The following is a 27,956-nucleotide window of genomic DNA, read 5'->3' on the forward strand; positions in this document are numbered from 1 at the left end:
ACACACACATACACACACATGCCAAGTATTCCAGACATCACTGGGGGAATACAGGACTCAAAAAGACATTAATAACAACAATTACTGAGAATGTCAATAACACCACATCAGCAAAGAATTCCTAGCTACTCTGAATCAGGATTTGTTGAAAAATAAACAAATAAGAGCAGAGAATTCCTCAGGCTAAACCACAAGAGGGAAATGACCCCTTACCTTCCTTTCTGCAGCAGCCTATAGAAGACCAAGCCCCAGCCAGGAGCTGCACTGCTTGACAGGAAGGTGGCAAAGATGAATTCAAATCTCCCTAAAGGAGAAAGGCACCAAGCCCAGAGCTCTATGGGAGCTTTTTGAAAGGCACAAACAAGCTTGCTAGGGTTTCTCCCTTTCAAATGGTGATTTGCAACCCTGGGTCCTGAATCAGAGCAGATGTTTGCCTCCAGCAAACCTACTTCAGTGTGAGCAGCTGGGATTTGTGTGCATGCCAGCACCCTGAGCCCCTCAGCTCTCAGTTGGTGACATTTGGGATCACTTTTTCTGTTCTGTCCCTCAAGCTTTACAAGAAGTTTGCACAACATACTGCAGAAGTGGTTGCTGCTGAGGGGGTCAGGTAGCTAAAAGCAAGGCTGAGAAGTTTGGTATGGGCCCCAGCTCTTCAATACCAGGTGATACAGCATATAATGTAATCAACACACCCAAGGGGGAGGATGCCATCCAGAGAGACCTGGACAGGCTGAGCAGCAGGCCCACAGTAACCTCATGAGGTTCAACAGAGCTAAATGCAAGGTCTGGCACCTGGGCTGTGGCACTGCAGTATCAGTACTAGCTGAAAGCGGGGATGAAAGAATCAAAAACGTGGGGCCTGCTCTAGCTTGCTGCCTAAACAGATGACAAACTGAGTTGATTTGAGTTGGGAAGAAAAGCTGTGTATTTTGTAAGTTGCGTAAGGACAAGCAGAAAACATTCCGCCATGTTTTATCAGTATCAAAGCATTTTCTGACCGATGGCCAAATAAATACACAGCGTGCTGCACCCTTGGAAAGAAGCACCCTTGGAAATGCTGACCTTGAAATAGTGTTGAAATTGGGTGTCAGGAGGAGAGGCAGTGAAGGGAGCAAGCTGAGGATGGCTGACAATACTCTGTTTTGAAATGAATGCTAAGATCTGGATTTATTTTTCCTTTATAAATGTGCATGTAGTTGTCCGTCTCAAGAAATTCTACTTTAACTAAAACTCAAAACCAAAAAATAAATTAAAAATAAAGCGTTAACCACTTTCCAATTCCAGTGGAATTTCACCAATCTGACTGGATCTAGCATCCCAATTGGGCCCATTAAAAAGAGATCTGATGCGCCATCGCTTTATTTCCAGGGTGGGATGCCAAACCACAGAGCTGTTAGGAGCACATGCACCCATAAAATGAACTGCTGAAGTGCTTCTTGCCTTATGAACTTCTGGAGTCATATTTTTATCTCATTTGCAGCAATGTTAATCCAGAGTCAATCAAATTCAAATGTATGCCATTATAAATGAGAGTAGAATTTGGCTCTTAAATCACAGCAGCAAAGCACAACAGATTTTGTTTCCCTTGGAGTGTTTTTAAGCTCCTGATAGAGCAGCTTTTATGTTCTTAATAATCCCTTCCTCCTGCATTCAACGAGGTAAGCATCAAACGTTCAGAAGCGTGGGGCCTCCTTTGCTCCTCATTATGGCTTTAATGTACTTTAAAATAGCTTTTAAATCCACGTTTAATGCGTGCAAAAAAGTGAGATGAGCATCAGGCTCAGACGTGATAGCTGTATTACCCTCTTTTGACATTCTGAGACAACACAAGCAGTCAGAAGATGAATAAGAAGGCGAAAGGACGTCTGCAGAAGAGGGACTCCAAAAACATGCTGTGCTTCCTTACTTCATGCATAATCCAGCTGACATGCGGATTACAGGATCAAAGACAACCGTTTTCCTCATCTGGCAAATAAAGCTTACAGCTCACCACTTCAAACCTCCTCCCCGCTTTATGCTTTAGCTGCTTCATGCACAAGTGTAAATTCACAGGCTGGCTCTTTCCCCATTCTGACGCTCAGACCTTCTTGCAAACAAGGAGCCACAGCTGCCTCATTGAAATCCACAGTTGGTCCAGGCAGTGCTAAGTAAAGCTTAAACTGGTGCATTCCCCAGAGAAGTAATACAGTGGCCCCAGTGAGCAAAATGCTGCTCCCTGACCTCCTCCGATGTCCCTTTGTCCTTACAGAACAAGTCTGTCAACCAGGCTGCAAAGAGAGGATCAATAACTGAGTAATTGAGCAAATAACAGAGAGCGGCTTCCCATAAACAAACCCTCCTGTTATCACTACTAAGGAGGATGGATGTGGTGGATGTGGTCTGGATTTAGTTACTGCCTTATGTCTATAATAACATCCTTTCAAATAATGCCACCATACATCCTTTTTTTTTTTTTTTCACTTCTGGGCCTGGTTAAGGCAAAAGAATGTGAAATATTTTCAAAACATGGTAAAAAATAAAGCAGTAAGTGGGAGCAGAAGATTCATGTTAACTCTGGAGCCGAATTTGGCAAAGGTGATTGAACACGGTGAGTGGTACATCCATGGGGCTGGGGTATTTGGGACAAGGCAAAGTTCTTTCAGCAAACAGTGCCCAGAAGAGCACTTCAGCTATCCAGTGGCATAGTGAAAACGATGCAGAAAGCAGCAGTTGTGCTTTATGGGCAATTCACTGAGCAGTGATAACTCAGAGTCGAGCTCAGCCCACTGCAAGCCATACTGCTGCTAGCTCCAAACACTCCTTGCTATGGTACCTCCTCTTGGTGTGAATTATGCCCTCATGAACAACGAAATACAAATTACCATTGCATCATCCTACATCCATCTCCATGATGGAGTCTGAGGCCAGGAAAGCATATTTCATCCTGGCAGATAATGATCCAAAGGATGGAACACCTTGCCTATAAGGACAGGCTGAGAGAGCTGGGGCTGTTGAGCATGGAGAAGACCGCGAGGAGACCTGAGAGCGGCCTTTCTGTATCCAAAGGGGAGCTACAGGATAGGAGGGGACAGACTCTTTAGCAGGGTCTGTGGTGACAGAACAAGAGGAAATGGCTTCAAGCTCAGGGAGGGTAGATTTAGGTTGGACATGAGGAAGAAGTTGTTTACAGTGAGGGTGGTGAGGCACAGGAACAGGTTACTATCAGTGTTGTGGTTGATGCCCCGTCCCTGGAGACTTTCAAGGCCAGGCTGGATCAGGCCTTGGGCAACCTGATCTAGCTGTGCATGTCTCTGTTCATTGCAGAGGAGTTGGTCTAGATGAGCTTTAAAGGTCCCTTCCAACTATAACGATTCTACGAACCTATGATTCTCTGATTCTATAAAAGCAGCATTATGCATTTCCAGCCAAGGTTGGTGTGGGAAGGAAGTGGCACGTTTCCTTCTGTCTCAGACTCTGTGTTAACACTATATGGAATTGTAACACTGTGAATTCTCAACTGCAACAATCTTGAGAGGGCCTCAGAACAAAACCCATACTGTCACACTCCTGTGGAAGGTGCAGAACAAATACATGTGCTCACACAGTGGAGAAGCCAGGAGTTGGTCATCTTGCTAAAGATGATTCTGGTCCCCCCAGAACTTTTTTTCTCTCCTTCCTTTTCTTCTCCTTTTTCCTCTCTTTCTCATCCATCTTTTAATAAGTGAAAGCACACCCTTGCTCGATCAACATCTTGATTCCATTCCCAGTCTTTATTTGGAGGAATTGGGATCAATATAATGAACCACAAGCCTCTTCAGCCTGCAACAGTTGGGTTGGGGAAATAGTGAAGCATCTGTGACTTGCTTTGCTCACCAGGCAGACAGCACAACTCATGGCAGCCCACGTGCCCACCGCTGTCTTCTGGAAACCAGAAAAGCATATGGTGCAGCAGATGCTGAGCTATCATTCCCCCCTCGGACCCTGTTAAGGGCATTCAGCTAATTGTAGGGTCGTAATTAGCTGTGTTCTGTATCTCAAAAGCAATTTCTTCCACACATGAGTATTCCGCTGGCACTGCTTCTCTGAGGAACTATATAAAGGGTTGTTAAGGTTAGCAAATGGAGAAAGAGAGAAAAAGGAGCAAATTAGCCTAACAGCCCTAAATTGGATCTACGACTCCTGCAAGCTGTGAGTTGGCAGGTTTGAGACCTGCTATGGGATGTCAAACCTGCAATAGCTCTGCTGTGTCAAGTCCTTGCTCCACCAATTCCACCCCTCAGCTTGGGGGCATCAGATGGGATATAAAGGCTGCGGGATTTTCCTGTTTGCATTTTTTTCCTGCCCACAACCTGCAGCTGCTGCCCCCGTGGCTGTTATCACTGGTACGATTCTTGTGGGCAAAGGGCTCACACACACTTCTCTACAGCAGCCTTGAGACAAGGATTCTGAAAAGCTCTCCAACAAGTGCAGCGCTGTCCCTGACTGCAGCAGTAACATCAAGCACGTCCTTTAGTCCCTGGGACTTCACTGAAACTTCAGCACATCGTCAAAGCTGAGCTCCTTCTCCAGTAGTGCCACAATACAGATGGTTCCCTGAACTGTAGTATATTTGTGCTGCTGTTTGTTACGGCCATGCAGCCACATAGGAACATAGGTGTATAACTGCATACACTGTTGCAGAGCCATACAAGGTTCATCCCTGTATGAACTTCAAGAGCCATGTAGATGTGGCACTGAGGGCCATGTGTCAGCAGGCACAGAGAGAATGGATGGTGGCTGGGCACGATGATCTTAGAGGCCTTTTCCAACCTTAATGATTCTTTGGTCCTATGCTGTTGTGCCTGTGCACGTGAATTTATATTAGCACAGTGTGCACACATGCCTGAATTTATTCATAAAAACAGCTCCATTTTGGATAGATACCAATTCAAGACCAGGTGTGCAAGACTCCCAAGAGACTGCATCTTTCAAACAGAAATCAAGTTCTTTGCTTGTCATACTAATTTGGTTTGTTAAAAGTAAGAGGGTTTCAAAACCTTGGCATGTGGCTAACATCTCCCAGTGATAGTTTTGGGGAGGGAGTCTCAGAGACCTTTTCTTGAAGACACATAAAGGTGAAGGTAGCTAAAGGTGATCCCATACCCTTTCATTTGGTTTGCAAGTCCTCTGGAGAGCAATTAGCTTGCTTTGTGGGTCGCTCCATCATTTGTTACAAAGAAAGTCCTGAATTCTTCCTATAACTTCTAAAAGTAGCAGCAGTAAATAACAATAACAACATCAATAATGACTGTTCTGTGAAAAATGGTTCTTTACAAAACAGACATTTGTGAATCATGGAAACAATAAGGCTGCAAAAGACCTTTGAGATCATGATGTCCAACTGTCAACCCAGCACTGTTATGCCCACAAACCATGTCCCTAAGTACTTCTTCTCCATTGTTCTTGAACAATGCAGGGACAGGGACTCCATCAGTCTTTCTGAGGAGACATTTCTCCTAATATCAATCTGAACCTCCATTGGTGCAGCTTGAGGCCATTCCCTCTTGTCCTATCGCTGTCACCTGAGAGAAGCCAACCCCACCTCGCCACAACCTCCTTTCAGGCAGCTGTAGAAGGCAATAAGCTCTCCTCTGAACCTCCTCTTCTCCAAACTGAACAATCCCAGTTCAGCTGCTCTCCATCACATTTGTGCTCCAGATCCTTTTCTGGACAGACAGGGTCTCGATGCCTTCCCTATAGTGCAGGGCCCAACACTGAACACAGTACCGAGATGCAGCCTCACCAGTGCCAAGTACAGAGGTACAATCACCACCCTGCTCCTGCTGGCTGCACCATTTCTGATACAACCCAGGATGCCATTGGCCTTCTCGGCCACCCTGGGCGCACTGCTGGCTCACGCTCAGCCAGCTGTCAGCTAACACCTCCAGATCCTTTTCCTCTGTGCAGCTTTCCAGCCACTTTGTAGTAGTGATGCGTGGGGCTGTGATAAAATTGCAGGACTCAGCCCATGGCCTTGTTGAAGCTCATACAGCTACCCTCAGCCCAGCGATCCAGCCTACCCACATGTAGGGCCTCCCTACCCCCGGGCAGATCGACGCTCCCTCCCAACTTGGTGCTCACCGCAAACTTAACGAGTCCCGCACCACGAGGTACCTCCCTCTGATCCCTCACCGAGCAAACGCCTCTCGCTGGCCATTTAGCACCTCCAGAGGGGACGGCATCACTTCCGCACCTCCTCAAATAGAGGAGCGCGGAATCCCCCAGCGAAGATCCGACTGCGGGCGGGCCGGGCGGTGGGGGGCGAGCACGCCCCGGGGCGGGGCGGGAGGAACAGGGCGCGTGCCGCGAGCGAGAGCAGCAGAGCGAGGAGCGGTGCTGCCGGCATGCTGCCTGCGCTGCTGCCGCTGCTGCTGCCCGTTCTGCTGCCCGGCGCGGGGGGCGGCCGCTGCCCGCAGCGCTGTGCTTGCACCCAGTCCGCCCTGCGCTGCCCGACGCCGCCGCCGGGGGCGCGCCCCGCGCCCGCCCGTGCGTAAGTACCGCGGGGTCCCGGGGGGTGTCCTGTGGGGAACGTGGGCAGCTGGGTGCCCGGAACGGCACGGGGTCGGGGATGGCAAGAAACGGTGCGGATGCGGTTGGCCGAACTTTTCGTGTTCTCCTGCTGGGGCGGAAGGCAAAGTCACTTCGCGCGTCCCTTAACAGCGCCCTGCGGTGGCCCGAGTAACTTTGTATGAACGGCATCGAACGGTCGATATCTGCTGTCTTTTGCGCCTCTCGCCAACCCGCCTGACTTCTCACACGCGCCTTCTCCCAGATCTTGTGCAATCCAGAGCCCTCTGAGCTGAAGCACAGCATCCCCTGACTGTGCTCCTGTCCCACCTGCAGCTCACTGGTCCTCCCAGAAGCGCTCCTTACACCTTTGGGATGCCCAAACCAGTGACAGGTTGGGGGCTGATTAGTCCCTGCAAGGCGGTCCCACCCTGACTGATGCTTCTCTAGGAATCAGGGTTGACTCTCCAAAGAGTCACGGGGATTCCCTCACCCTATCCCAGCTCCCCAGCTGGCAGAGCACAGCCAGTACATGATATGTATCAGAGCATTGTGGTGCAGTATACGAGTTGGGTTATACGACTTATCTAAACGACCCCAGCGTCAAAACATGGCAGTAGAGGAGCAGCAGATAACCAAGGGATCCCAGAAAGCAGCTGTGCTATCTAAGCAGGAACTGAACGAGATTTTTCTTATTATGCCCAGTTCAGAAACAAAGATGATGTTTTCCATTTTCATGCTATTTGTTTGTAAATTTGACTTGCACTTGAAATTCCCCAGGGATGATACCATCCCTGCTATGCTCATTCCTTTCTCCCCAGCTTGAGAATTGATACGCTCAAGAAACACCAAGTTGTGTTAGTTCAGAGCCACTTGATCAGTTCCCCTGAATTCAGGTGTTGGATACAGCTCTGTCCTCAGTTTGTCCCTCCCGATGTCCCTGTGTAACCGTGGTGGCAGAGGAAGCTCAGCCCATGGGAGCTGGAGGTATCCTCCATAGTGACTGCAAGAAAGTCCATTTCTGCCCTAGTACTGGTAACACTTACGGTGCTGGCAGGGGATGGGTCCCACACAGCATCATATGGGGAGGAGAGGCATTGCAGAGCTCTAGCATTTCATTAGGATGCTGTACATCTCTCTGCAATCATGTCAGCCCAGAGAGGTTATCAGCAGCTCCAAACTGGTGTGGTTTTTCCACTTTCTTTTTTGGTGTACTCTTCTTCTTCTTCTTTTTTTTTTTTTCTGGCTGCTGCTCCAAGAAGAATCCACATCCCCACCTCCGTGACCAGGTTCAGACAGATAACAGTCTTAGGGCCTCTTATCAGTTATATTTTATTCAGATCAGCAGGGTGGGTGATAGGCAAGGAAAAGAGAAGGGTTTTTCTCTTTAACCTTTGCTATAACAGCTTTGCAGCTGCTTGCAGAGTCCAGCTGTGAGGCTGGCTGCAGAAACCTGCCACACAGCCAGATAAGAGTTCAACTGAGATTTTGATCCCTGCAGTATCCTCTAAAAGTCAATATCATACCCAGATATCAAACAAAAATCCCTCACTCTTTCAATCTGCAGGTGCACAGATATGTCCATCTCCTGGAAATGCCCTCTTACACCCAGAAGGGCCTGGTTTTGGTGCAGAGCTCTCTGCTGAGAGCTAAATATCTTCCATTTCTGCGCATTTGGGTGTTGTTTTTCCCTCTCTCCCACCCTTTTGTGATATAACTCATCACAGAATCGTGCAGTTGTTTAAATTGGAAGTCTTTCCCAGCTTTCTCATTGCATTGCCTATGTCTTTTCACACTACACCAATCTCTTCAGCTCTCTTCTGCCCCTGCACAGCTCAGTGTATGAGAAGAAGCTTTACAAGTTTACTTGTGTCACATTTGTACCTGGGCGCACCAGAGGAGTCGTGGTGTATCGTAGACTCATAGATTGGTAGGGGTTGGGAGGAGACTTAAAGATCATCCTGTTCCAAGTGTAGCACTTGCAAATACTTGCTATAATTTTGGGGGAAAAAAACCCACACTGATCCAGATCGCTCCAATATGGTGCCTGGGGTGCCCCACCTCCTTATATTGGTCCCACTGTGTAGACCTCAGAGAAGTCGTGCTTCATACACAGCCTTTGATTAAAGTCTAAATGGAGAAGCACCCAACTCTTCTTGTGCCATAATAGGTGTTGGATCCCTAATTCCTTTCTGCTCCTTTCAAAGCCTCCTTTTGTAGTGAGGTTCACCTGGCTGTGTACCCTGTGTGCAGGGCTTCTGAGTTACAGTGAGCAGCACACAGTGAGTGCCAGGCACCCAACCGAAAGCTCTGGGCCAAGAGCTGAGCAAGCAGACGTCTCTGTCATGTCTTCACTGAGGCATATTTGGCTTTGTAGGGACTGACACTGGAATTTAGTTTCAAGGCCATAATGTCTTTGGTCGGATATAACGTGTCACCCATCATCACCTGAATGTACTCTGTGGCTGTTTGTGAGGTACATGTAGCATCTTAACTCCCATTGCAGGTAGACAACGCCTGGTCTACAGGGCTTTAATAATCAGCGCCCATAATTAACATTGCACCCAGAAGCTAAAATAAGATAAAAATCCTGGGAAAATGGTGAGTTTTCAGTCTGATTTTCAATAAATACTCTCAATTCTTCTGAGCTGAGATGGAGGACACCATGGAATAAAATGTCTGTCAATCAGCAAAAATCCACCTTATCAGTTCACTTCTGTGGCATTAGAAATATGGCTAACTCTATGTGGTTGCATGCCTCGTGGTGTTTGGACGCATGTATTTAGCCTGGCAATTTCATGCCTAGCTGCCTAGAAAACCCAGTGTGAGGCACTGCTCAGTGCCCAGCAGACTGGCTGGCTCCCTGCTCCCTTCTGTGCACCTCATCTGGATGCCAAGGATAAAACTCCTCATGGTTATCTGAAGTCACAGTACTGCCAGCCATTGAATGCAATGAGCAAGCACCCATGAATTATTGTGTATTAAACATGAAAGAAACTGACTGGCTTTTCTTAAAAGTACAAAAGTTCTCATCCTTTAACTAACAGGACTCTTTCAAACTGGTGCTGTAACATGTATTAAAAGGGATGCAGTCCTTCTTTCAAAGGCCATACAAGTCAGTTGAGAAAGCTGCAAGTACGAATGCTTTATAAAACCCAGTTTGTTCTTTCTGTCGGCAGCTTCTCCAGCTCTGAGATGAATCACTGGTCACATCTGAGCATCACACTGAGTGCTATCCAAAATAAATCGATATATAATTCCTGCCAGCATCTGCTTGACTTTCATTCTGTGCTACCAACATCAGTCACGCTCAACAGCAGAGGCCCAGCAGAGGCCTTGCTTTACTCTGGGCTTTGAGCAGAGTTAAGCCTGCACCAAACAGCCACGCTCTGCTAACTTAAATGTTTATACACACACACAGCTGGATTTTGCTCAGCAGCTAAAGGATCTTCTCCAGAATGTCTGGGATATGGAAAGAGCTATCTAAATGAATTTGTTTCCCTGAGCACAGGCAGGGTTTGAGATGCAAGCAGCAAAACTAAAGCAGAAAAGAAAAGGCTGAAAGCATTTTTCACCTTTTTGTGAATGGAAGATCTTTGTCAATACGGAACACTTTCTGTGTGCTACATCGCTCTTACAAGGATTAAGAGGAAAGTTCAAATTGCCTTTTCCCTTTGAGCCTGCTGCTCTGTGAGATGCTTAATGAGTCAAGGTAATACCAACGCAGATGAGTTCACAGTTTCAGCTTTCAAGGTGAACTTGCAAGAATTCAAAACTAAAGTATAAATACAGAATGGATTCAGTGCTTCCATGCAGTTTAACTACAGTACCTATCAAAATGCTGGTTCATCCCACCTTGAATTCAACCCATCATCATGGTGGCAAAGCCAGCAGCACTGTCCCAGAGGCTTTCTGCATGCAGGGGGACAGGCACTGTGGAGTTTTTTTGCCTTTTTTTGTGTGCTTGCAGACATTGTCACAAATAGGTATGTTCTGTTTTCCAAGCATCCCTAGCTGATGGTACAGCTCTGAAGAGGTTCTGGCTGCCACAGCTGCAATTTCTCAGCTCCTACGTTTTGCTCCTTCCCAAAGGTACTTTCCTGTTGGCTCAGCCTGTCGATTCCTACTCCAGGATTCTCTGCAAATCTCTGTTCCCTCAGGGCAAATAATGTGTGCTCACACATCACAGTATGGCAGCATCTGTGCAGGGACAGGTGGAGCCCAATCCCATGGTGTCAGAAACATCCATATTCTTATAGCACCCCTATAAAGCAGGGAAGCACTGTTCCCCTACCTGTTTTACTTGCAGGAAATTAGGGTGCAAAGAAAATAAGTGACTTGCTAAAGATCATGTTGTATTGCAGTTGTATTATACCATTCACCATAATACATCCAGACTGATTTAACCCCAAACATAACATGTGTGTGACAGCCTGCCACGATAGTGTGTAAATCATAGGATGGATTGGGTAGGAAGGGACCTCAAGGATCATCAAGCTCCAACCCCCTGCCACAGGCAGGGTTGCCAGCCACTAGATCAAGTATTAGATCAGATTGCCCAGGGCACAATCCAACCCACCCTTACACACCTCCAGGGTCTGGGCATCCTCAACCTCTCTGGGCAGCCTGTTCCAGCACCTCACTTCCTCTCAGTGAAAAATGTCCCACTGACATCTAATCTAAACCTCTCTCCCTTTGGGATGGAATCTACCCATGTAAAAAAAAGTTGATTTCTCTCCTATTTTTAATCTCCCTTAAAATATTGGAAGGCAATAATAGTCTTCACATAGCCTTCTCTTCTCCAGGCTGAGCAAACCCAGTTTTCTCAGCATGTCTCCAAAGAAGATGTAGGCCAGCCCACTAAGCATCTTTGTGGCCCTCCTTGGGAAGCAGCTCCACATCTTTCCTATGTGGGCATCCCAGACTTGGATGCAGTATTTCAGATGGGACCTCACAAGGGCAGAGTAGAGATGGATGATCACCTCTCTGCCCCTTTTGCAACTCTTCTTCTGATGGAGCCCAGGATACCATTGGCCTTCTGGGCTGCACGCACGCACTGCTGGCCCATATTGCTTTTCATCTACCAGACCCCTAAGTCCTCCACAGGGCTGCTCCCAAGGAGTTCTCCCAGTCTGTATTCATATCTGGGGTTACTCTGATCCCACTGCAAAGCCTTGCACTTTGCTATGTTGAACCTCAAGGTCCCTCTGGATGACATCCCTTCCTTCTGCTGTACCATCTGCACCAGGCAGCTTGGTGTCATCAGCAAACTTGCTGAGGGTGCATACAATCCCATCTTTTATGTCACTGATAAAGATGTTAAAGAGTACAGTCCCAAGATGGACCCCTGGAGAGCCCTGCTTGTCACCAATCTCCACCTGAACATAAAACCATTGACCACAACCTTCTGGCTGTGACCATTCAACCAATTCCTTATCCACCAAATTGTCCAGTGAAGTTGTTAAACATTTTAAATTGTCTTTATGCAAAGAATTATGAAACAACAACAAAAACAAAAAATAGGTTTTATGAATAGCAAGGGAACATTTCAAAAAACCCTGACAGCATGTTTTTGAGTATGGCAAGCAGATGTCTATGTCTAGCTATCTGTAATTTAAAAAACAAAAGAGAGCAATTATCTGTTTGCACAGAGATAATGTCCTGAAGTATGTTAAATATTTTCCTGTGACTATTATCAGGGAGGGCACGGCCATGGCTGTATGAATTGGCACCATAGTTCAGATGCAGAGCAGGATGGTAAAATGCAGATCTGTCTCCCACAGGACCATTAACATCTCAGTGAGTGTAATTAAAGAATTAAAAAGGGAAACACACACTTGCTTTTAACTGGCAAATCAGTCTGCTGCAATTTAATATAAATAATTAAAACATCAGGCCAAACTCAGATCTCCTTTAGCACTTGCACACAGCCTGAGACCTGAAACAAATGTTGTACAGCCTTATGTGAAAGCCACTTATTCCAAAGGAAATAACCTTAAATAGCCTGTAGCTTCACTTGACTGTGAATATAGCAGCCCATTTCCATCAGGTTATACATTTGTTTAATAGTTTATGATTATTATTGATTTGACCATATTCATCTCAAATTTGTGCTATTAAAGAACTGAGCCAGTAGCCCTCAAATTTGTTTCACTAGGATCAATGGTAGATGGATCAGGCCCCAGATGTACAAAGATCTGCAGGCAAAATAAAGGGGCCCTACGCTTTATTGTGCACAGGCTGTAAACAAGGAAATCCCCTGCCTTAAAACCTCCTTCTGCTCCTTTCTCAGGTCGTTCACTCACCTTCCAGTGAAAGTGATCCCATCACACGCATTCGAAGGACTTCGAGATGCCTTCATCATGTAAGTTGGCAACATTTTCCATAGGCTCTTTATAATGTCTTGCTAGAAGTTTTAGCAAAACAAAAACAAAAGTCTCTATTTGCATTATTGTTATAAAAAAAAAAAAAGTGCTGCTAAAAAATGCATTCATAGAAAAGAAAAAAGCTACCCACACACTTTAGGAAAGGATAAGCTGTTCCTATATACCAGTCATCTCTCATCAACAATCTTTAAAACATGATTTGAGAAGATATCGCTTTTTGACAGGGGTTTAACAGATCATGTAATGAAACATTAATCACATTGCAGAGAACTGGATACAGCTCGATAACTGATGAAAGGCATTTTTGACTGGCAAAGGAGGTAGAAAGCTATCATAAAATGTTATCTCTGCAGTGACAGCTGTGGTATTCTGTGATTATACAGTTCTGTAGTACTCAAATAAGACTTTTTTTTTTGCTGTTTTGCACTGAGAGGTAAGCATGGAAGAGGATCTGTAGGACTGAACCCTTTCTTGGCTATTACCATTTACAAGCATGGTAACTTTGTACATTAGTTTGGCATTGCTGCTCCTTGCTTAACTTTGCATCAGTTTTATAGCAAGGGCTCTACCAGAAGTTTGGGCTGATCAGTCCCACCCTTATTTCCATCATTATTCCAACTAAAAGATGGCAAGTTTGATTGTCCATTACTTTTTGTTTTATCTGTATGAAGTCTTCAGTGAAAGGCAAAGCTCATGACACACCTGTGCAATTCAGAAGCAATTCCCCCAGTAACTAAAAGCAGCAGTACAGATAATGCCACTTACTATTCTAGGTGCACGTTTTAGAGTTGTCTTCTTCATCTGTAAAAACTATGGTATATCAGATATTAAAACACACATTAGATGTTATAACATCTATTTTCCAGAAGACAAAAAGAGAATCTAGGAAACCCTTTCACAATGCATTCACAAAGACAAAGAATTGAAGGATAAGGGTGACGCAAATGCCTAAATTCTCAGTTGGACTCGTTTCACTTTTAGTGCTCACTGGTCAAACAATTTCAGCCAAATTATAAACTTTTGTGTTTCTGCAGCTCTAATGAGAAGAAAAACTAAACCTAAACTATGTCCATGTCTGTTCAACTAGAACAGAGTGTTACAGTTTGAGCTAATGGCACTGCATCTTGCATTCACTTGCATCTTAATGAGTAATAAGCACTTAGCATTTTTAGATGGGAGATCAACTTAAATCTAATGACTGACTCCTACCTATATGATTTGCTGCTAATTCTTCCCAAATTGCATGCATAACCCATTCCTCACAGAGGCTGTTTTGTTCATTGACATTTTTCTCTTCCATAAGAGAATTGACTTCTTTGTGTCCTTTTAATACATCTCTCCAAATTAACAGCATAGAAATCAATGTGTTTGTCTGACGTAAATCTATAGAGTACTACACGGTTTTATTGAGATTCAGTGTTACTTTGAAAAATGCATATTTTTAAATTGAAAATCTCTAAATCATCAATTTGGCAACTCATGACCAACTGCAAATCAAATGATAAATTATTGTCACAGTCGTAACTCTTTTAGACATATGTAAATGACCTGGACAGGCTGGAGGGCTGGGCAGTAAGAAACCAGATGAGGTTTAACAAAAGCCAGTGTAGAGTCTTGCATCTGGGGAGGAATAATTGCATGCACCGGTACAGGTTGGGGGATGAGCTGCTGGAGAGGAGCTCTGCAGAGAGGGACCTGGGTGTCCTGGTGGACGACAGGCTGGCCATGACCCAGCAGTGTGCCCTTGTGGCCAAGAGGGCCAATGGCATCCTGGGGTGCATTAAAAAGAGCGTGGCCAGCAGGTCGAGGGAGGTGATCCTCCCCCTCTACTCTGCCCTGGTAAGGCCTCATCTGGAGTACTGCGTCCAGTTCTGGGCTCCCCAGTACAAAACAGACAGGGATCTCTTGGAAAGAGTCCAGCGGAGGGCCACAAAGATGGTGAAGGGCCTGGAGCATCTCTCCTATGAGGAAAGGCTGAGTGAACTGGGTCTGTTCAGCCTTGAGAAAAGGAGACTGAGAGGGGACCTGATCCAGGTCTATAAATATCTAAGGTGTGGGGGGCAGAGTGGCGAGGCCAGACTGTTTTCAGCAGTGTGTGGAGACAGGACAAGGGGAAACGGCCAGAAATTGCAGCATAGGAAGTTCTGCACAAATGTGCGCAAGAACTTCTTTACGGTGAGGTGACGGAGCACTGGAACAGGCTGCCCAGGGAGGTGGTGGCTCTGGAGATGTTCGAGACCCACCTGGACACCTACTTGTGTGACCTGGTGTGGGGAACCTGCTTTGGCAGGGGAGTTGGACTCGATGATCTCTGGAGGTCCCTTCCAACCTCTACGACTCTGTGATTTCGTAAATGGGAAGCCAGTGGAGAATAGGAAGGATCTCAGGGAAGAACCATGAGATCTGGGGTCTCATAATTCAGACCCTGGTCCTGAAAGAGTCTTTTATTTCAAGTCCTACAAGTAGTCCCTGATCCAACCCAGCGCACGCAGCTAAGCCCTGCGCCTCTTTGGATCAGGCCATCAAGAGACCACTTGACCTGCATCCATCTTTTATTCATGAATAACCATTGCACTATCAAAAAAATAGCTATCTCACCGAATTCTGATGATGGAGAAAATCATGAGCATTTCTGTAGGAAATGCACTGAATGTATAGTTTTTGGCATGCGTTCCCCTCTGCCACTTTAAATAAAAAAAGGTCACTGTGGTCTAAGATTTTTTTATATTAACAGCTGTAGGAATTGTTTTATTGTAATCACACTTCAAATAAGATAACTTTCAGAGCTGTGACAACAGTGACTCCAGTTCTATGAGCATGTTCCAGTTGTTTAGAAAAAGTATTTATGCTTTACTGACAGGGTATAATCTTCAGTACAGTTTCTGTGCTGTTCCAGTCAATTCTGTCAAGAGAAAATGCTGTTCTGAAGACCTTTCCCCTCTCTATGCATTAATATATACTATTTACTTTCAGGAGTCAATTTTGTGCCACTCTTTGAAACTTAATCTAGCAGGCGCTTGGCAGGCACCAAAGTGACTTTTTTTCTCTGTATGCAACATTCTTAACTGTGTGTGTAGAATAGGAGCATTAGTATGTGAAAATCATGGAATGCCTATGAAAACAATCAAAATGTTGATCCATGTAATGATGGAAAAGAGCTACTTCCATAACTTTTCACAATGTAATGAAAACAGCATTTAAATCCAACAATTATTCATGAAGTGTGTCTGTATATTTGTGTGTCTGTACACGTGTGCATTAAATGACCATCACAACTTCATATGGGTTTCATATGTTATGCACGGATTCATAACCCATTCCTTGTCCATGCAAACAAATACATTTAGTGGGATCAAAAGGCTCATAGACTTGAGCTGACTTCTTTTGCATTCAGCCCTCAGTCACTACCTTATCTACAATCTACTGAGAAAGTGGAGATTGGCTGCTCTGGAGATCATTACTCCAGATGGTTGCCATAAGCTTTTGCAAGGTAGCAAAACACTGCACTTTCTCAAATCTTACTAGCTTAGAGTTTGGAGGCAAGGCAAGGACAATGCTGCACAACAAAAATTGATTGGAGGCTTAAATAGCCACATATAAAAGAAACAAATGTAAGTAGAAACTTGGTTTCTGATATCTCCTCTGTTAACGTATTGCTTTGTGTCTGTCTTTTTCATTACAGTGAAATCTCTCAGAGTGACTCCCTAGAGAGAATAGAAGCAAGTGCATTCGACAGCCTTCCTGCTTTGTCTGAAATGTAAGCCGTGGTGGAAAAAAGGCATCCACCTTGTGATATAGGATCATCAAGGAGTAGTCAACAGAAGAGTATCCCTAGGCCAAATCTTCCTATGTTACTTTGATTGGCTTTGGATGAGATCTATTCTGACTAACATTTCTGTCCAAACTGCTGTATAAAGTAACAAGCTCTATGCAGGCTCTAGCCTTGGAGATCTGAATCATGCAAAGACATCTAGGTATATCAAGCCCAGTTCCTTTCAGTACCTCAATGACACGACTGGAGCTCTGCGTTTACTTCTACCACAGTGCTGAGCTTTCTAAGCAGAGAAATCAGTCAACAAGAAAAAAAAATCTTCCTCTTTGTAGATGCAGTTTTCAAAACCAAGTATTTGAATATGCTTAGTATGCAGCTCTTCTTTTGAGCACTGAAATATTACTCGAATAGAACATGTACTAATTTTAAACTTGACCTGCCTAGCACAGGTGTCTGAGAGAGCATGTGATTTAAAGCAATTGCTAGGAGAATGCTCTGAAATATTTAGTGAAATTGGGAACTATAAATTTGATTCAATACCTCATCACCACGTTCTTCCCCACAGCATGATCAGTGAGTATTTTAACTACAGTGCAACTGAGCAAGGACAAATTCATGGGATTTTTTTTCCCTCACTTACGTGAATTCCATCAGAGCAAGATACTTGCTCAAAGAAGGAGGAGACAGATTTGTCCACCCCCTTCTGGGTCAGATTTCCACTAGAATCAGTGGTGGGTTTAAGTAAGAAATAAAGATTGAGCTGATGCATTCACCTACAAATTATGCATAGCTCATCAAGTGCCTGTCTGCCAAAACAAAAAAGCTAAGAAAGACTACTACAGAGCTGCAGGAGAGTAGCAGGAAAACCTGTGTGAATCTTGAACACTCTACAGGTCTCACACTGCGAGGGCTTGTTGTTCCAAGCTGCAGTCAAGGCCACTTTCATTGGAAGAGCAGGAGCAGTGTGCTCAGTGAAGCTCTTGGCTTTGAACTCTCCTTGCAAATTCATATGCTAAACGACCTCACAGCTGCTCAGTTAGTGTTTGCTTATCTTTGGCAGCCTGGAGACTCAGGTTATTAATGCTAATGATATCTCATTGTGTATGTAGCTATAGAAGAGTAAGTTAAAAAACCAGCAGTCAGTGCATTTGGCCATCAGGTAAGTAATGAAGTCCTGCATTCCTACCTAGTCCCAAGCTGTATTCATATCTAGTGAGGCTCCTCCTAAAACACCTGCCCTAAATTGTACCTCATAACAATCCAGTCCAATAGGTCTTAATACTGGGTTGGCCTGAATTTGGTAGGTCATTTGACTGTGCGTAGAATGCCAGTGGTAAAGCAGAACCTTTCTTGGTAGCTTGCTGCGAGTCCAGCATGGATCCCAAAGAAGCAACAGAACACCAACCCACACCAAGACCAGGATATTCAAACCAAGAAAACTCATGCAGTGAGCCATGCAAACTCAGGACACCGTTGGGTTTTGTTGGCTTTTTTTTTTTTTCCTGGCCACCTAGCCATTATAACCTTTCATTATTATTATTAGTGCATTTGTAGTGCATTTCTAGAATGTGTGCTCACATCCTGAGAGCCTTCCGTCACATTCCACACATGGCAGTTCTCCAGCAAGGTCAACCATCAGGTCCTTCCAAGTATGTAACAGTTATAACACTTGCATATCTTTCCCTCATTACAGATTAATCCTGAACACAAAAAATCTTTTGCACATTGAGGACGGAGCATTCAGAAACCTTCCAAGGCTAAGATATCTGTAAGAAAGTATTTCATTTCTTTTTTTATCTTTTTCTGTTTCTATGAAGAAGTGGACAAATCACAGAAAAAAATTATAAGGAAAAGAAGTTCTTCACACACTGCAGCACACCAGAAGCTCATACATCATCTAAAATAGCCTTAATATGCAGTTTACCACCAGTAAAGTCTTTTAAAAGGCAAGAAAATAAACCAAAGTAAGGCAGATCAGCAATGGATAAAACAATAGCAAAGTCTGCTAATGAGCTCTGTTAAGTGCTTATTAGAGTAAAACTTTCATTTTGATGAGATACAAAAGGGGTAACCAAGACATCTTCTGTACTCTTAATGTGGAAATATGTTGCTTCTCCAGGATGCTGCTTGAGAATGCTGTATGTGGTTTTCACAGATCTTAAAAGCACTGTTAGAACTAATTAAAAATGATGTTTACCATTCATTTTAACATACTGTTACATTCGTACCTTTGGGGTTGGCCTCTCCTTGCAACCAGCCTGGTAAACCTTCCTTCCTGTAAATTGTGCTTTCCTCTAGGAGCATCTGTAACACCGGAATAATAGAATTCCCAGACTTGACTCAGATCTTCTCCTCAGAAGCTCATTTTATTTTGTAAGTGAAGGCCCACCCCCGCCCAGCTGTGAATCATCCCATCTTGCTCCTGTACCTCTGGCAGGTAACTTCTTTTTCCCCGCCCAAAGGGAGCTGTGTGACAACCTGCGCATGACAACCATACCACAGAACGCCTTCCAGGGGATGAGCAATGAATCGCTGACGCTGTGAGTAAAGCAGTCCCAGCTCCTTCTGTGAGGGCAATACTGTTGTTCCAGCAGAGCAGCCTCACTTGGAAAAGAATCTTGAAATTAAGCCCCATATGTCTGTACTGTCTTCATACCAAGACTTTCCTCCTAGCACGCTACAGCTGCCTGTGAGATGAGTGGGTTAAGTGCCAGGTGAGATGCTCCACCCAAGGAGGGCCAGAATCATAGAATCACTAAGGCTAGAAAAGACTTCCAAGATCATCCAGTCCAACTGCCTACCTACCACCAATATTTCCCCACTAAACCATTTCTCTTGGTACCACATTTCTTGAACACCTCCATAGATGGCAGCAGCAGCCCCATCCCTGGCTATGCAGCACAAACACAGCTCTACAAGCACATAAAGCCAAACTTCTGTGCAACACTCCATGAATATTCATGTATGCAAATGGACTTGGCTTTGCATGAGCAGGTACTGCAGCTGGCTGGGTTACAGCCTTCAAATCTTCAACACAGATTTGGTGTATTCAGAAACTGATAGGGGAGCTATACATAAACATGACCAAAACCAACCACCATGCAGTGTTAAAGGGAAGCAATGGCTTAGCTTACAGCATCATTTCATCTTATGAGCCTTCTTCCTACCAACCAATTCACAAAATAACTTCAGCAAAATTATGATCCTGTGAACGGTGCAAAAAAAATGAACATGCCAGAAATTTTTTACTGCATTCCTAAACTATGAAATGGAACAGAGTCTAACTCACAGTCAGGAAACAACCAACAACAGCTTTTCTCCTATCCTTTTGTGATGGGAGAGAAAAGAATTACCTTATCAGCAGCTTCCTAATTGCAGAGCAACACTGTAACTCCACCCCATGGAATTAACTGCAATTAGCTGAAATAATTGGAATTGTTACAGCATGGTTTGGTGAAACACAAGTAATTTGTGAGGGCGTAAATTCAGCCTGTGTTGATACTTTGCATTTCAAACAGCTAATTCAGGCTGTTGGGCTTTGTGAGGATGGGGATCAATACTAAATGTGGCTGTGTTTTTTTTTTAAGGAAATCACTAATTTCAGCATTGTGCCAACATGGGCTCAGATCAAATGTAGCCAGACATCACCCAGCTTTTCTCAGGAGCAGGTTCACAGCCCGTTTCTGATGTCCCAAAAACAAATGGAAAATGAATAGTAAAACGTGGAGAGATAAAGAGTCCTCCACAAAAGGCACCAAATTTTATGTTAGGGCTTAATATTAAAGAACATAATATGTAAATGATTATATACGAGTGATACTGGAAACATTAACCTATATCACAACACTTTCTTTCTCCGTGACATCACACCCCTAAGTTAGATAGCTTAATGAAGGAAGGTAAAACTAAACATGAAGGTGCTTAGGGAATTTAAGCTTCAATTTTATAATTTATGAGCTAATGTCTGCTATACTATCTATGGGTATCAATATTCTTTATAAACCAGACAATATAATAATTGAGTACAGCATTAAGATTTAAAACTTGTAGTAAAATGACAATCTCACCTTTTCTTGATTTTTTTTTTCCTTATGCATTTTTGTTAATCTGCAGCAAACTCTATAAAAATGGATTTGAAGATATCCACAGCCATGCCTTCAATGGGACCAAGCTAAATCAATTGTGAGTACGTTGTATAGAACCATAGACAAGATCAGGTTGGAAGAGACCTCAGGATCACCTGGTCCAACCTTTCATGGTAAAAGCAGGGCCCAGACAATACACTCCTAAAGTCAGCAGCAGGGTGGAAAGCATAAACATGTAGAGCAAATTCAGGAAACCGCATTTTACATTGGGATGTGTCAGCAGTTTCTAAATCAATCGTGCATGCTCTGGGCCCTGTAGTTTGGCAAAACCTTTGCTGCATTTGTGTACACGGGTCCTGCTGCAAAGGAACCAGAGTTGCTGTTCCTTGTTTAAATCAGAAGAAATTGGAAACAACCAGAATTAAAAGTAGATGCTAGCAGCCTGATGACATCAATGGAGGAAGGAGTGGCATAAGAAATACTAGCTATCTCAGACCAGGTGCTGGAACAATCTCACTGCAATGGGAGGAAGCTTGAGTAGAGATAGATTGGAAGGAGGTATTTCAAGAGGCAGAGGTAAAGACTTGATGTTTGACCCCACAGGATTCTGAAGGACAACAAAAACCTGAGGCGGATACACAATGATGCCCTGAGAGGGGCCATCGGGCCAGATGTCCTGTAAGCATCAAACTACTCTTTACCTGGTTTTAGAGACGTCCTGTATGAACTGTGTAATGCTAGTGGGCAGCATGCTTCATCTGCTACCACCTTCGCGTAAAATGGAAACATATCAATGTTGAAATTAAATGAAATGGCAGAGCACAAAGCTCAGCCTGCATCATGACAAACACTTACTTGATATTGACCTCTGCCCCTTAGGTATGTAGGTGGCTTTAGTTGTATTTGTGTCAGAGCCTACTGATCCCATCTCTGCACTGTATATCCTGGCATTGCAGAATAAGTTAGTTGCATTTGGTAGGATGAGCATGTTCTTACAATGTGCTATTTTAGAATTTGGTTATGAAAGTGAACTGGTTGACAACATGCTATAAGCCAGTTCTGAATAAGACATTATTAGCATCCTTATACTTCATTCATCAAGAACATACTAAGGGCTGCACTGGCTGTAGCTGCATGCAATAAAGCCAATGAGTGGCTCTGTAAATAACATTCCTTGCCACACGTGCCACTGTATTTCTTTCCCTGGTGCTTTGCATTGCACAGCCTTACTACCACCACTCACATAATTGTAGCCTTTTCTTTTTTCTGTGTTTAATGGCCTGAAATGTTTGGTCCTATACATGGCCTTTCCTAAAGTTACTCTAAGCCAAAGTACTGAAGTTGGTCCTGGCAAGAACAGTGGATTCTAGTGCAGGTTTTGATAAAAATATTCAATTAATGCATTAGTTGAAACACCTAGAATGAATCCCAACACAGTGGGTTTTGATTTCCACCATGCTAAAACTGGCTCCTAGCCTGCCTGGGGCTCCTGGGTTGCAGGGAAGGACTCTGCAGCATCGTAGAGTACATCTCTGAGCTGGATACTGAGTGGATTTGTAGATGTAGACCTTCATTAAAAAAAAAAAAAAAAAAAAAGTCACTGCAATCTATCTTCATGCTTTGGTGAGGCTTATATCTGCATGAAAAGAAATGAAAGCACTCTTGGTTTTTCAGGGACATTTCTTCAACGGCACTGGAGTCCCTGCCTAGCTATGGGCTGGAAGCCATCCAGGTCCTCAACGCAGTGTCATCGTACTCATTGAAGAGACTGCCACCTCTGGATAAATTCAGCAGTCTGCTGGAAGCCGTTCTGACCTACCCCAGCCACTGCTGTGCTTTTCAAAACCTGAGGACAGAAAAGTAAGTCCAAACGGCATGCTGTTGTATTGCAGGACTTCAGAAACTCTAAAGCAGCAGTTCTACTCTGTTCAGCTAGCCTGTCCTGGTTGAGTTGACCTACCTTTCTTTCAGGGGAAACTGTGGAATGCAGCAAAACCTCACTCCAAATAACAGATTTCTACCGAATCCAGGACAGGTATTTCCACTCATATGGGAAGAGAAATTTCTCACACCCTGGGTCTAGAATCAGCCAGCTGAGATGTTATTCTAAGTTTGCTGAAAGCTTATATTTTTCTTGATATCTCAGTAAAATAGCAGTCTGGATAAAATATCTTTCCAGAACATGGAAGGTATATTTACATCAATAGCACTTTGTCCTAAAAAAAAAAAAAAAAAAAAAAAAAAAAAACAACAACAAAAAAACCAAAAAAAAACTTGCAAGTTTAGTTATGCAGCATATTTAATGCAAGTGCTATGATGACCTTGTAGCTGGGTTACTCAGCTTAGTACCTTTCAGATGATAGTAGACAGGGTTATTCTCCACAATTCACAATTGGAACTGACACACAGAGCACTTCCCATCCACTGATTTGTATAAGTCAATATGGGATAGCTGGAGCTAATTTCTCAGCATCTTTTCTTTGACTCTCAGTTGGCTGTAGTCATCCAAAGCAAATCCTAAAGAGTTTAATTGAAGTTACGAAGATTCCACACTTCTCACCTACCCCGGATGAAGCCTACAGAAAAGATGTACTAAGCAGCAGTTTGTGGGATGCCTGATCAACATGACTTGCATACCACCACATCAGGACTGCGCTGCAAGGCAGGAATATAATCCCATCCTTCAGGATAGAATAGGCGGTGATGATTTATATGCTTTCTCTTCATCTTAATAAGTGGTTCCTACTTCTGCAGGAGTTAAGGAAAGACCCTATAGTCAAGTATTTCTATTGCTGTCTCCTTGTACCCCCTTGAACTCCGTCACCCTCCCCCATATATTTTCTGTTTTTTTACTTCCCCTCCCTCCTTACATCCCCTTCCTTACCACCTATAAACTCCACCAGATGATCAGTGAAACATGGTGGCAAGGTCTTACGTCTATCTGACCAGGTAAGTATCAGACTTAAAGCAAATAAAGTCTTCAAACCAAATATTCTTGAGATTTGAGTGTCATGAGCCATGTAAGAGAGATAGAAGGTAGCACTGGACAAACATGGGTGGAAAAAAAGCATGCTATAGCAACTTCTGTTGCCATTCCATTATTGATAAGCATTACGATGGTGCTTAGATTGGCATCCTGAAACTTAATTTCTCTTGTTATACATAAAACTTCCTGTCAGTTTCCAGGTGTCTCATTCTCTTAAGAGTACATAGTATTTAGCCCATACCTTTAAAGCCTCAAAGCCAATGACTTTCCCAAATACATGGCCTTGCAAGGTGTACTTTTCAAACAGCTTTTCTTTCAGCACAAAATATCTACCTGCAGATCCCAAACAGCTCAAGTTATTTCACTATAATGAATACATCATAAACAACTGAGATGAAGGACCACCTCATGTGGTATCGTTCACTGTCAGAACATTTTAAGCTTTCCTACCCCTGCTTTCAAAGTCCTGCATCAATATCTGCACTGCCAATTCCAGCTCACCTTATATGCCTGTGAAGATCACTTGCAGAGATGAGAATTTGGCCAAAATCAAGACTGAAACTCAACTTTCTCTTCCTTCTTATTTCAGGCAAAATTCCTTGCTTTCCATTTTTGACAACTTCTCCAAACAGTGTGAAAGCACAGTGAGGAAAACAACTAGTGAAATATAGTAAGTACCACATACAGAAGCTGGAAATAACAAATATGGACTCCACTCTTCCTACTTGTATGCTATTTCCAAAATACCATGCCTTTTTTTTTGTTAATTCAGTCACCCTTACAAGTTGCACAGTGGTAATTTTACTATCACTAAACCAAGATTTGTGATTTTTATGTTCAAAAAGGAAAAAAAAACACCCTTCCATGGGCTTCCCTCACTACAGCTTCTCTTCTAAATTCTGGAAGTGCTTTCAAAACAGTGATTACATATTTAACAAACTTAAGGGCTACCTGGAGAGTTTTCAAAGACAACTGCAGGAGTCTGACTGAATGAAAGAGCTGCCATTGTTAATATGTTTTGCCTACAGATCAAATAATTAGAAGGCTGCAATATCATCATTTGTGCTGACAGAAAATGGCACAAAGAGAATCCCCGAGTTAGAAGTTTGGTCAGCCCACGCAGTTTGCATACCTCTTCTGAGGGATCTTTTCATATCATCCTGCAGTTCTGTATGACCTGCATCCAGTGGGACAGTGAAAAAGTCTGATATCAAAACTGGTGGGTGAGCAGTGTTGGATATCACAAGCCCTGCAAACATTATTTCACGGATGAGTTGAAGGATTCGCAAATATTCACACATCCCCTGCTAAATGGGAGACCTGGGGGCTTCTCTTTAACCATGACATTAAGTCAGATCATCACGAAGTCTTGCAAAACAAAATACCAACACAAGCAACACAGCTGGAATGTGATTGATTCATTGGGATCTAGATGAACACAGGGTTACGATTCTTAGGCTAAAAGGCTGTAAATTCTAAAGCTTAGGAACCACAACAGAAACTGGTTGAAAACCCAGAGTTCTTATTACAAGGAAAGCTTGCACATGGTAGCATGTTTACATGGCCTCTCAGAAAAATCACAACTGTTTTTAATTAATAATTAAAACATATTCTCTGCTCTTCCAGTTTAAGCCAGACAAGTAAAAGCAAGACATGAGGCAGTTTTTCCACTGAAAGAACAGTTTAAGGTAATAAGATTGGCAAGGTATTTACCTAATAAGAATAGCTGAAAAGCAGCCCAGCTTTTTCTGCCAGTTACAAACCTACTCCAGAAAGAAAGAGATTAATGTATGGACTTCAAGAAATGCAGAAGGTTAAGAATGTATTTCAGTTGTCATAAACCTATGAGTTTTCTACACCATTGTCCTCAATAGTGAGACCTGGAAAACATCCCATGGAAGACTTGAGTGTTTGCCCACCAAACACTCACAGCTGGGATAACTGTGATATTGGTAGCTATTCTGGCAGGGAATCAGAGGGAACAGCACTTGCTTTTAAAATGTTTCTTCTGTGATAGGCTTATTGACACTTTGATAGGTTTACAGATCACCTGGAGATTAGAGATCACTTTAGAATGCCTGAAACATTTATAGTTAGGCATTTTTCCAGTCTAAATTTCATGTATTCCTAGCTGTTGCCATACTCTATCTAGTTAACAATGCCCTCCTCACTTTATAACACTGCAATCAAATTTCTCAGTGCTTTTCAAGCCACTTGTAGTCTCAGGACTTTGTTGAGTGTTTCGTAGGGGAAGCAAGGGAGCAGAACCAAAATCCTTCAGTTATTTTAGCTTCTATAACAATCTGATAAACCCATACGCATAAAATCTACGATCCATCCATTCAAGTGCTACTATGATTTGAACTGCAGTCTACTGGCATACTGAGAAAGATGGCTCAATTACAAAGCAGTCAAGATAAAGTGCTTACAAATAGGTAAGCTGGGTAAGAAAGCATTTCTGTGTATGTAACCTCAACCCAAGTTTGCTATCCCAGCAAAAAAGCATCCTTACAAGGGCTTTGAAACACTCAGTAGAAACAAATATAGAAAGTGTTTTAAAACAACTGTCATCTGTTGTATCTTATAAAGAGTGCAAAGCAACATGGAACAAATAGCTCACTTCTATTTGGGTGGGTTGTTATTTTAATAGTTACAGAGATGCTTCTTTCAACACATCGCTGTGGCCAGCAGAAAAGCACACGTACCCACTTGAAACAGGTGAAGAAGCCTTTCCTTACAGCTACTCAACTGTTTTTTATGAGGATGAAATGACTGGCTTTGACTTTGAGTATGACTTCTGTCAGCCCAAGATACTGACGTGTACTCCAGAACCAGATGCTTTTAACCCCTGTGAAGACATCCTAGGATACAGCTTTCTCAGGGTCCTGATCTGGTTCATAAACATCCTCGCCATCGCTGGCAACTTCACTGTGCTCCTCGTCCTCATAACCAGCCACTACAAGCTCACGGTTCCTCGCTTCCTCATGTGCAACCTCTCCTTTGCTGATTTTTGCATGGGGCTTTACTTGCTGCTCATAGCTTCGGTGGACGCTCAGACAAGCGGGCAGTACTACAACCACGCCATAGACTGGCAAACAGGCAGCGGCTGCAGCACTGCTGGCTTTTTCACTGTGTTTGCAAGTGAGCTCTCTGTGTACACGCTAACAGTGATCACCATAGAAAGGTGGCATACCATCACCTACGCCATGCAGCTGGACCGAAAGCTACGGCTGCGGCACGCCGTGCCCATCATGCTTGGTGGCTGGGTGTTCTCCATCCTGATAGCGGTGCTGCCGCTGCTGGGGGTCAGCAGCTACATGAAGGTCAGCATCTGTTTGCCCATGGATATTGAAACAGGGCTTTCCCAAGCCTACATATTGCTGATCTTAGTGCTCAACGTTGTAGCCTTCATTGTCATTTGTGCTTGTTACATCAAGATATACATCGCTGTGCAGAACCCTGAGCTGATAGCTGCCAATAAGGACACCAAGATTGCCAAGAGAATGGCCGTACTGATCTTCACGGATTTTACCTGCATGGCCCCCATCTCCTTCTTTGCCATATCTGCTGCCTTTAAGGTGCCTCTCATCACAGTGACAAATTCCAAGATTCTGCTGGTTTTATTTTACCCAGTCAATTCCTGCGCAAACCCATTTCTGTATGCAATTTTCACTAAAGCATTCCAAAGAGATTTCTTCCTGCTGATGAGCAAGCTAGGTTGCTGTAAGAGCCGAGCAGAGCTCTGTCGAATGAACTACTTCTCCGCTTACACCTCCAACTGCAAAAATGGCAGCTCAGCCCCAGGCCCCAGTAAAGCCTCACAGGCATTGCTGCTTTTGTCAGCATCAGAGAAGCTGTGCAAAACAAGATGCTCTACAAAGAAAAGCCAGCCAGACTGCCAGTAGGTGCTGTGCTCTATGGTGCCAGCTGCACCAAGCAGGGATTGTTTCATATCTTGAACATATCATAGTAAATAAAGTTATGAGTCAATACTTCTCACGCAGCATTACTGAAGTTCAAAGCGATGTTTTCCCTTTTCTTCTCTAGCAACAATAGGCACAGGATGAGATTAGTAGGTGAATTAGGTGAAATACTTTTTCAGGGAGAATCAAGGGAATCCAGGAGTAGTCAAGGTGCTCTTCAGGTTAATGGGTACTGTAGTGACTGCAAATCTGCTTCCCTGAAGCAGTGCCTGTCTGCCA

At 43.8% G+C, this 27,956-nt stretch overlaps 1 protein-coding gene across 1 annotated transcript; it reads left to right on the top strand.

The window, feature by feature from the left end:
• The first annotated feature begins 6,362 nt into the window (after positions 1-6,362).
• On the top strand, positions 6,363-27,659 carry LOC122162003 (lutropin-choriogonadotropic hormone receptor). Its single transcript, XM_042821825.1, has 11 exons — positions 6,363-6,508; positions 12,818-12,889; positions 16,594-16,668; positions 18,377-18,451; positions 18,982-19,056; positions 19,146-19,223; positions 20,797-20,865; positions 21,372-21,446; positions 22,443-22,628; positions 24,344-24,424; positions 26,405-27,659. The coding sequence occupies exons 1-11, from the start codon at positions 6,363-6,365 to the stop codon at positions 27,657-27,659; spliced, it is 2,187 nt and encodes a 728-aa protein (XP_042677759.1).
• Positions 27,660-27,956: the final 297 nt, after the last annotated feature.

The sequence above is a fragment of the Centrocercus urophasianus genome, unplaced genomic scaffold (genome assembly GCF_019232065.1).
Source record: "Centrocercus urophasianus isolate 14NV4802_14NV808 unplaced genomic scaffold, USGS_Curo_1.0 seq_10, whole genome shotgun sequence".
NCBI lineage: Eukaryota > Metazoa > Chordata > Aves > Galliformes > Phasianidae > Centrocercus > Centrocercus urophasianus.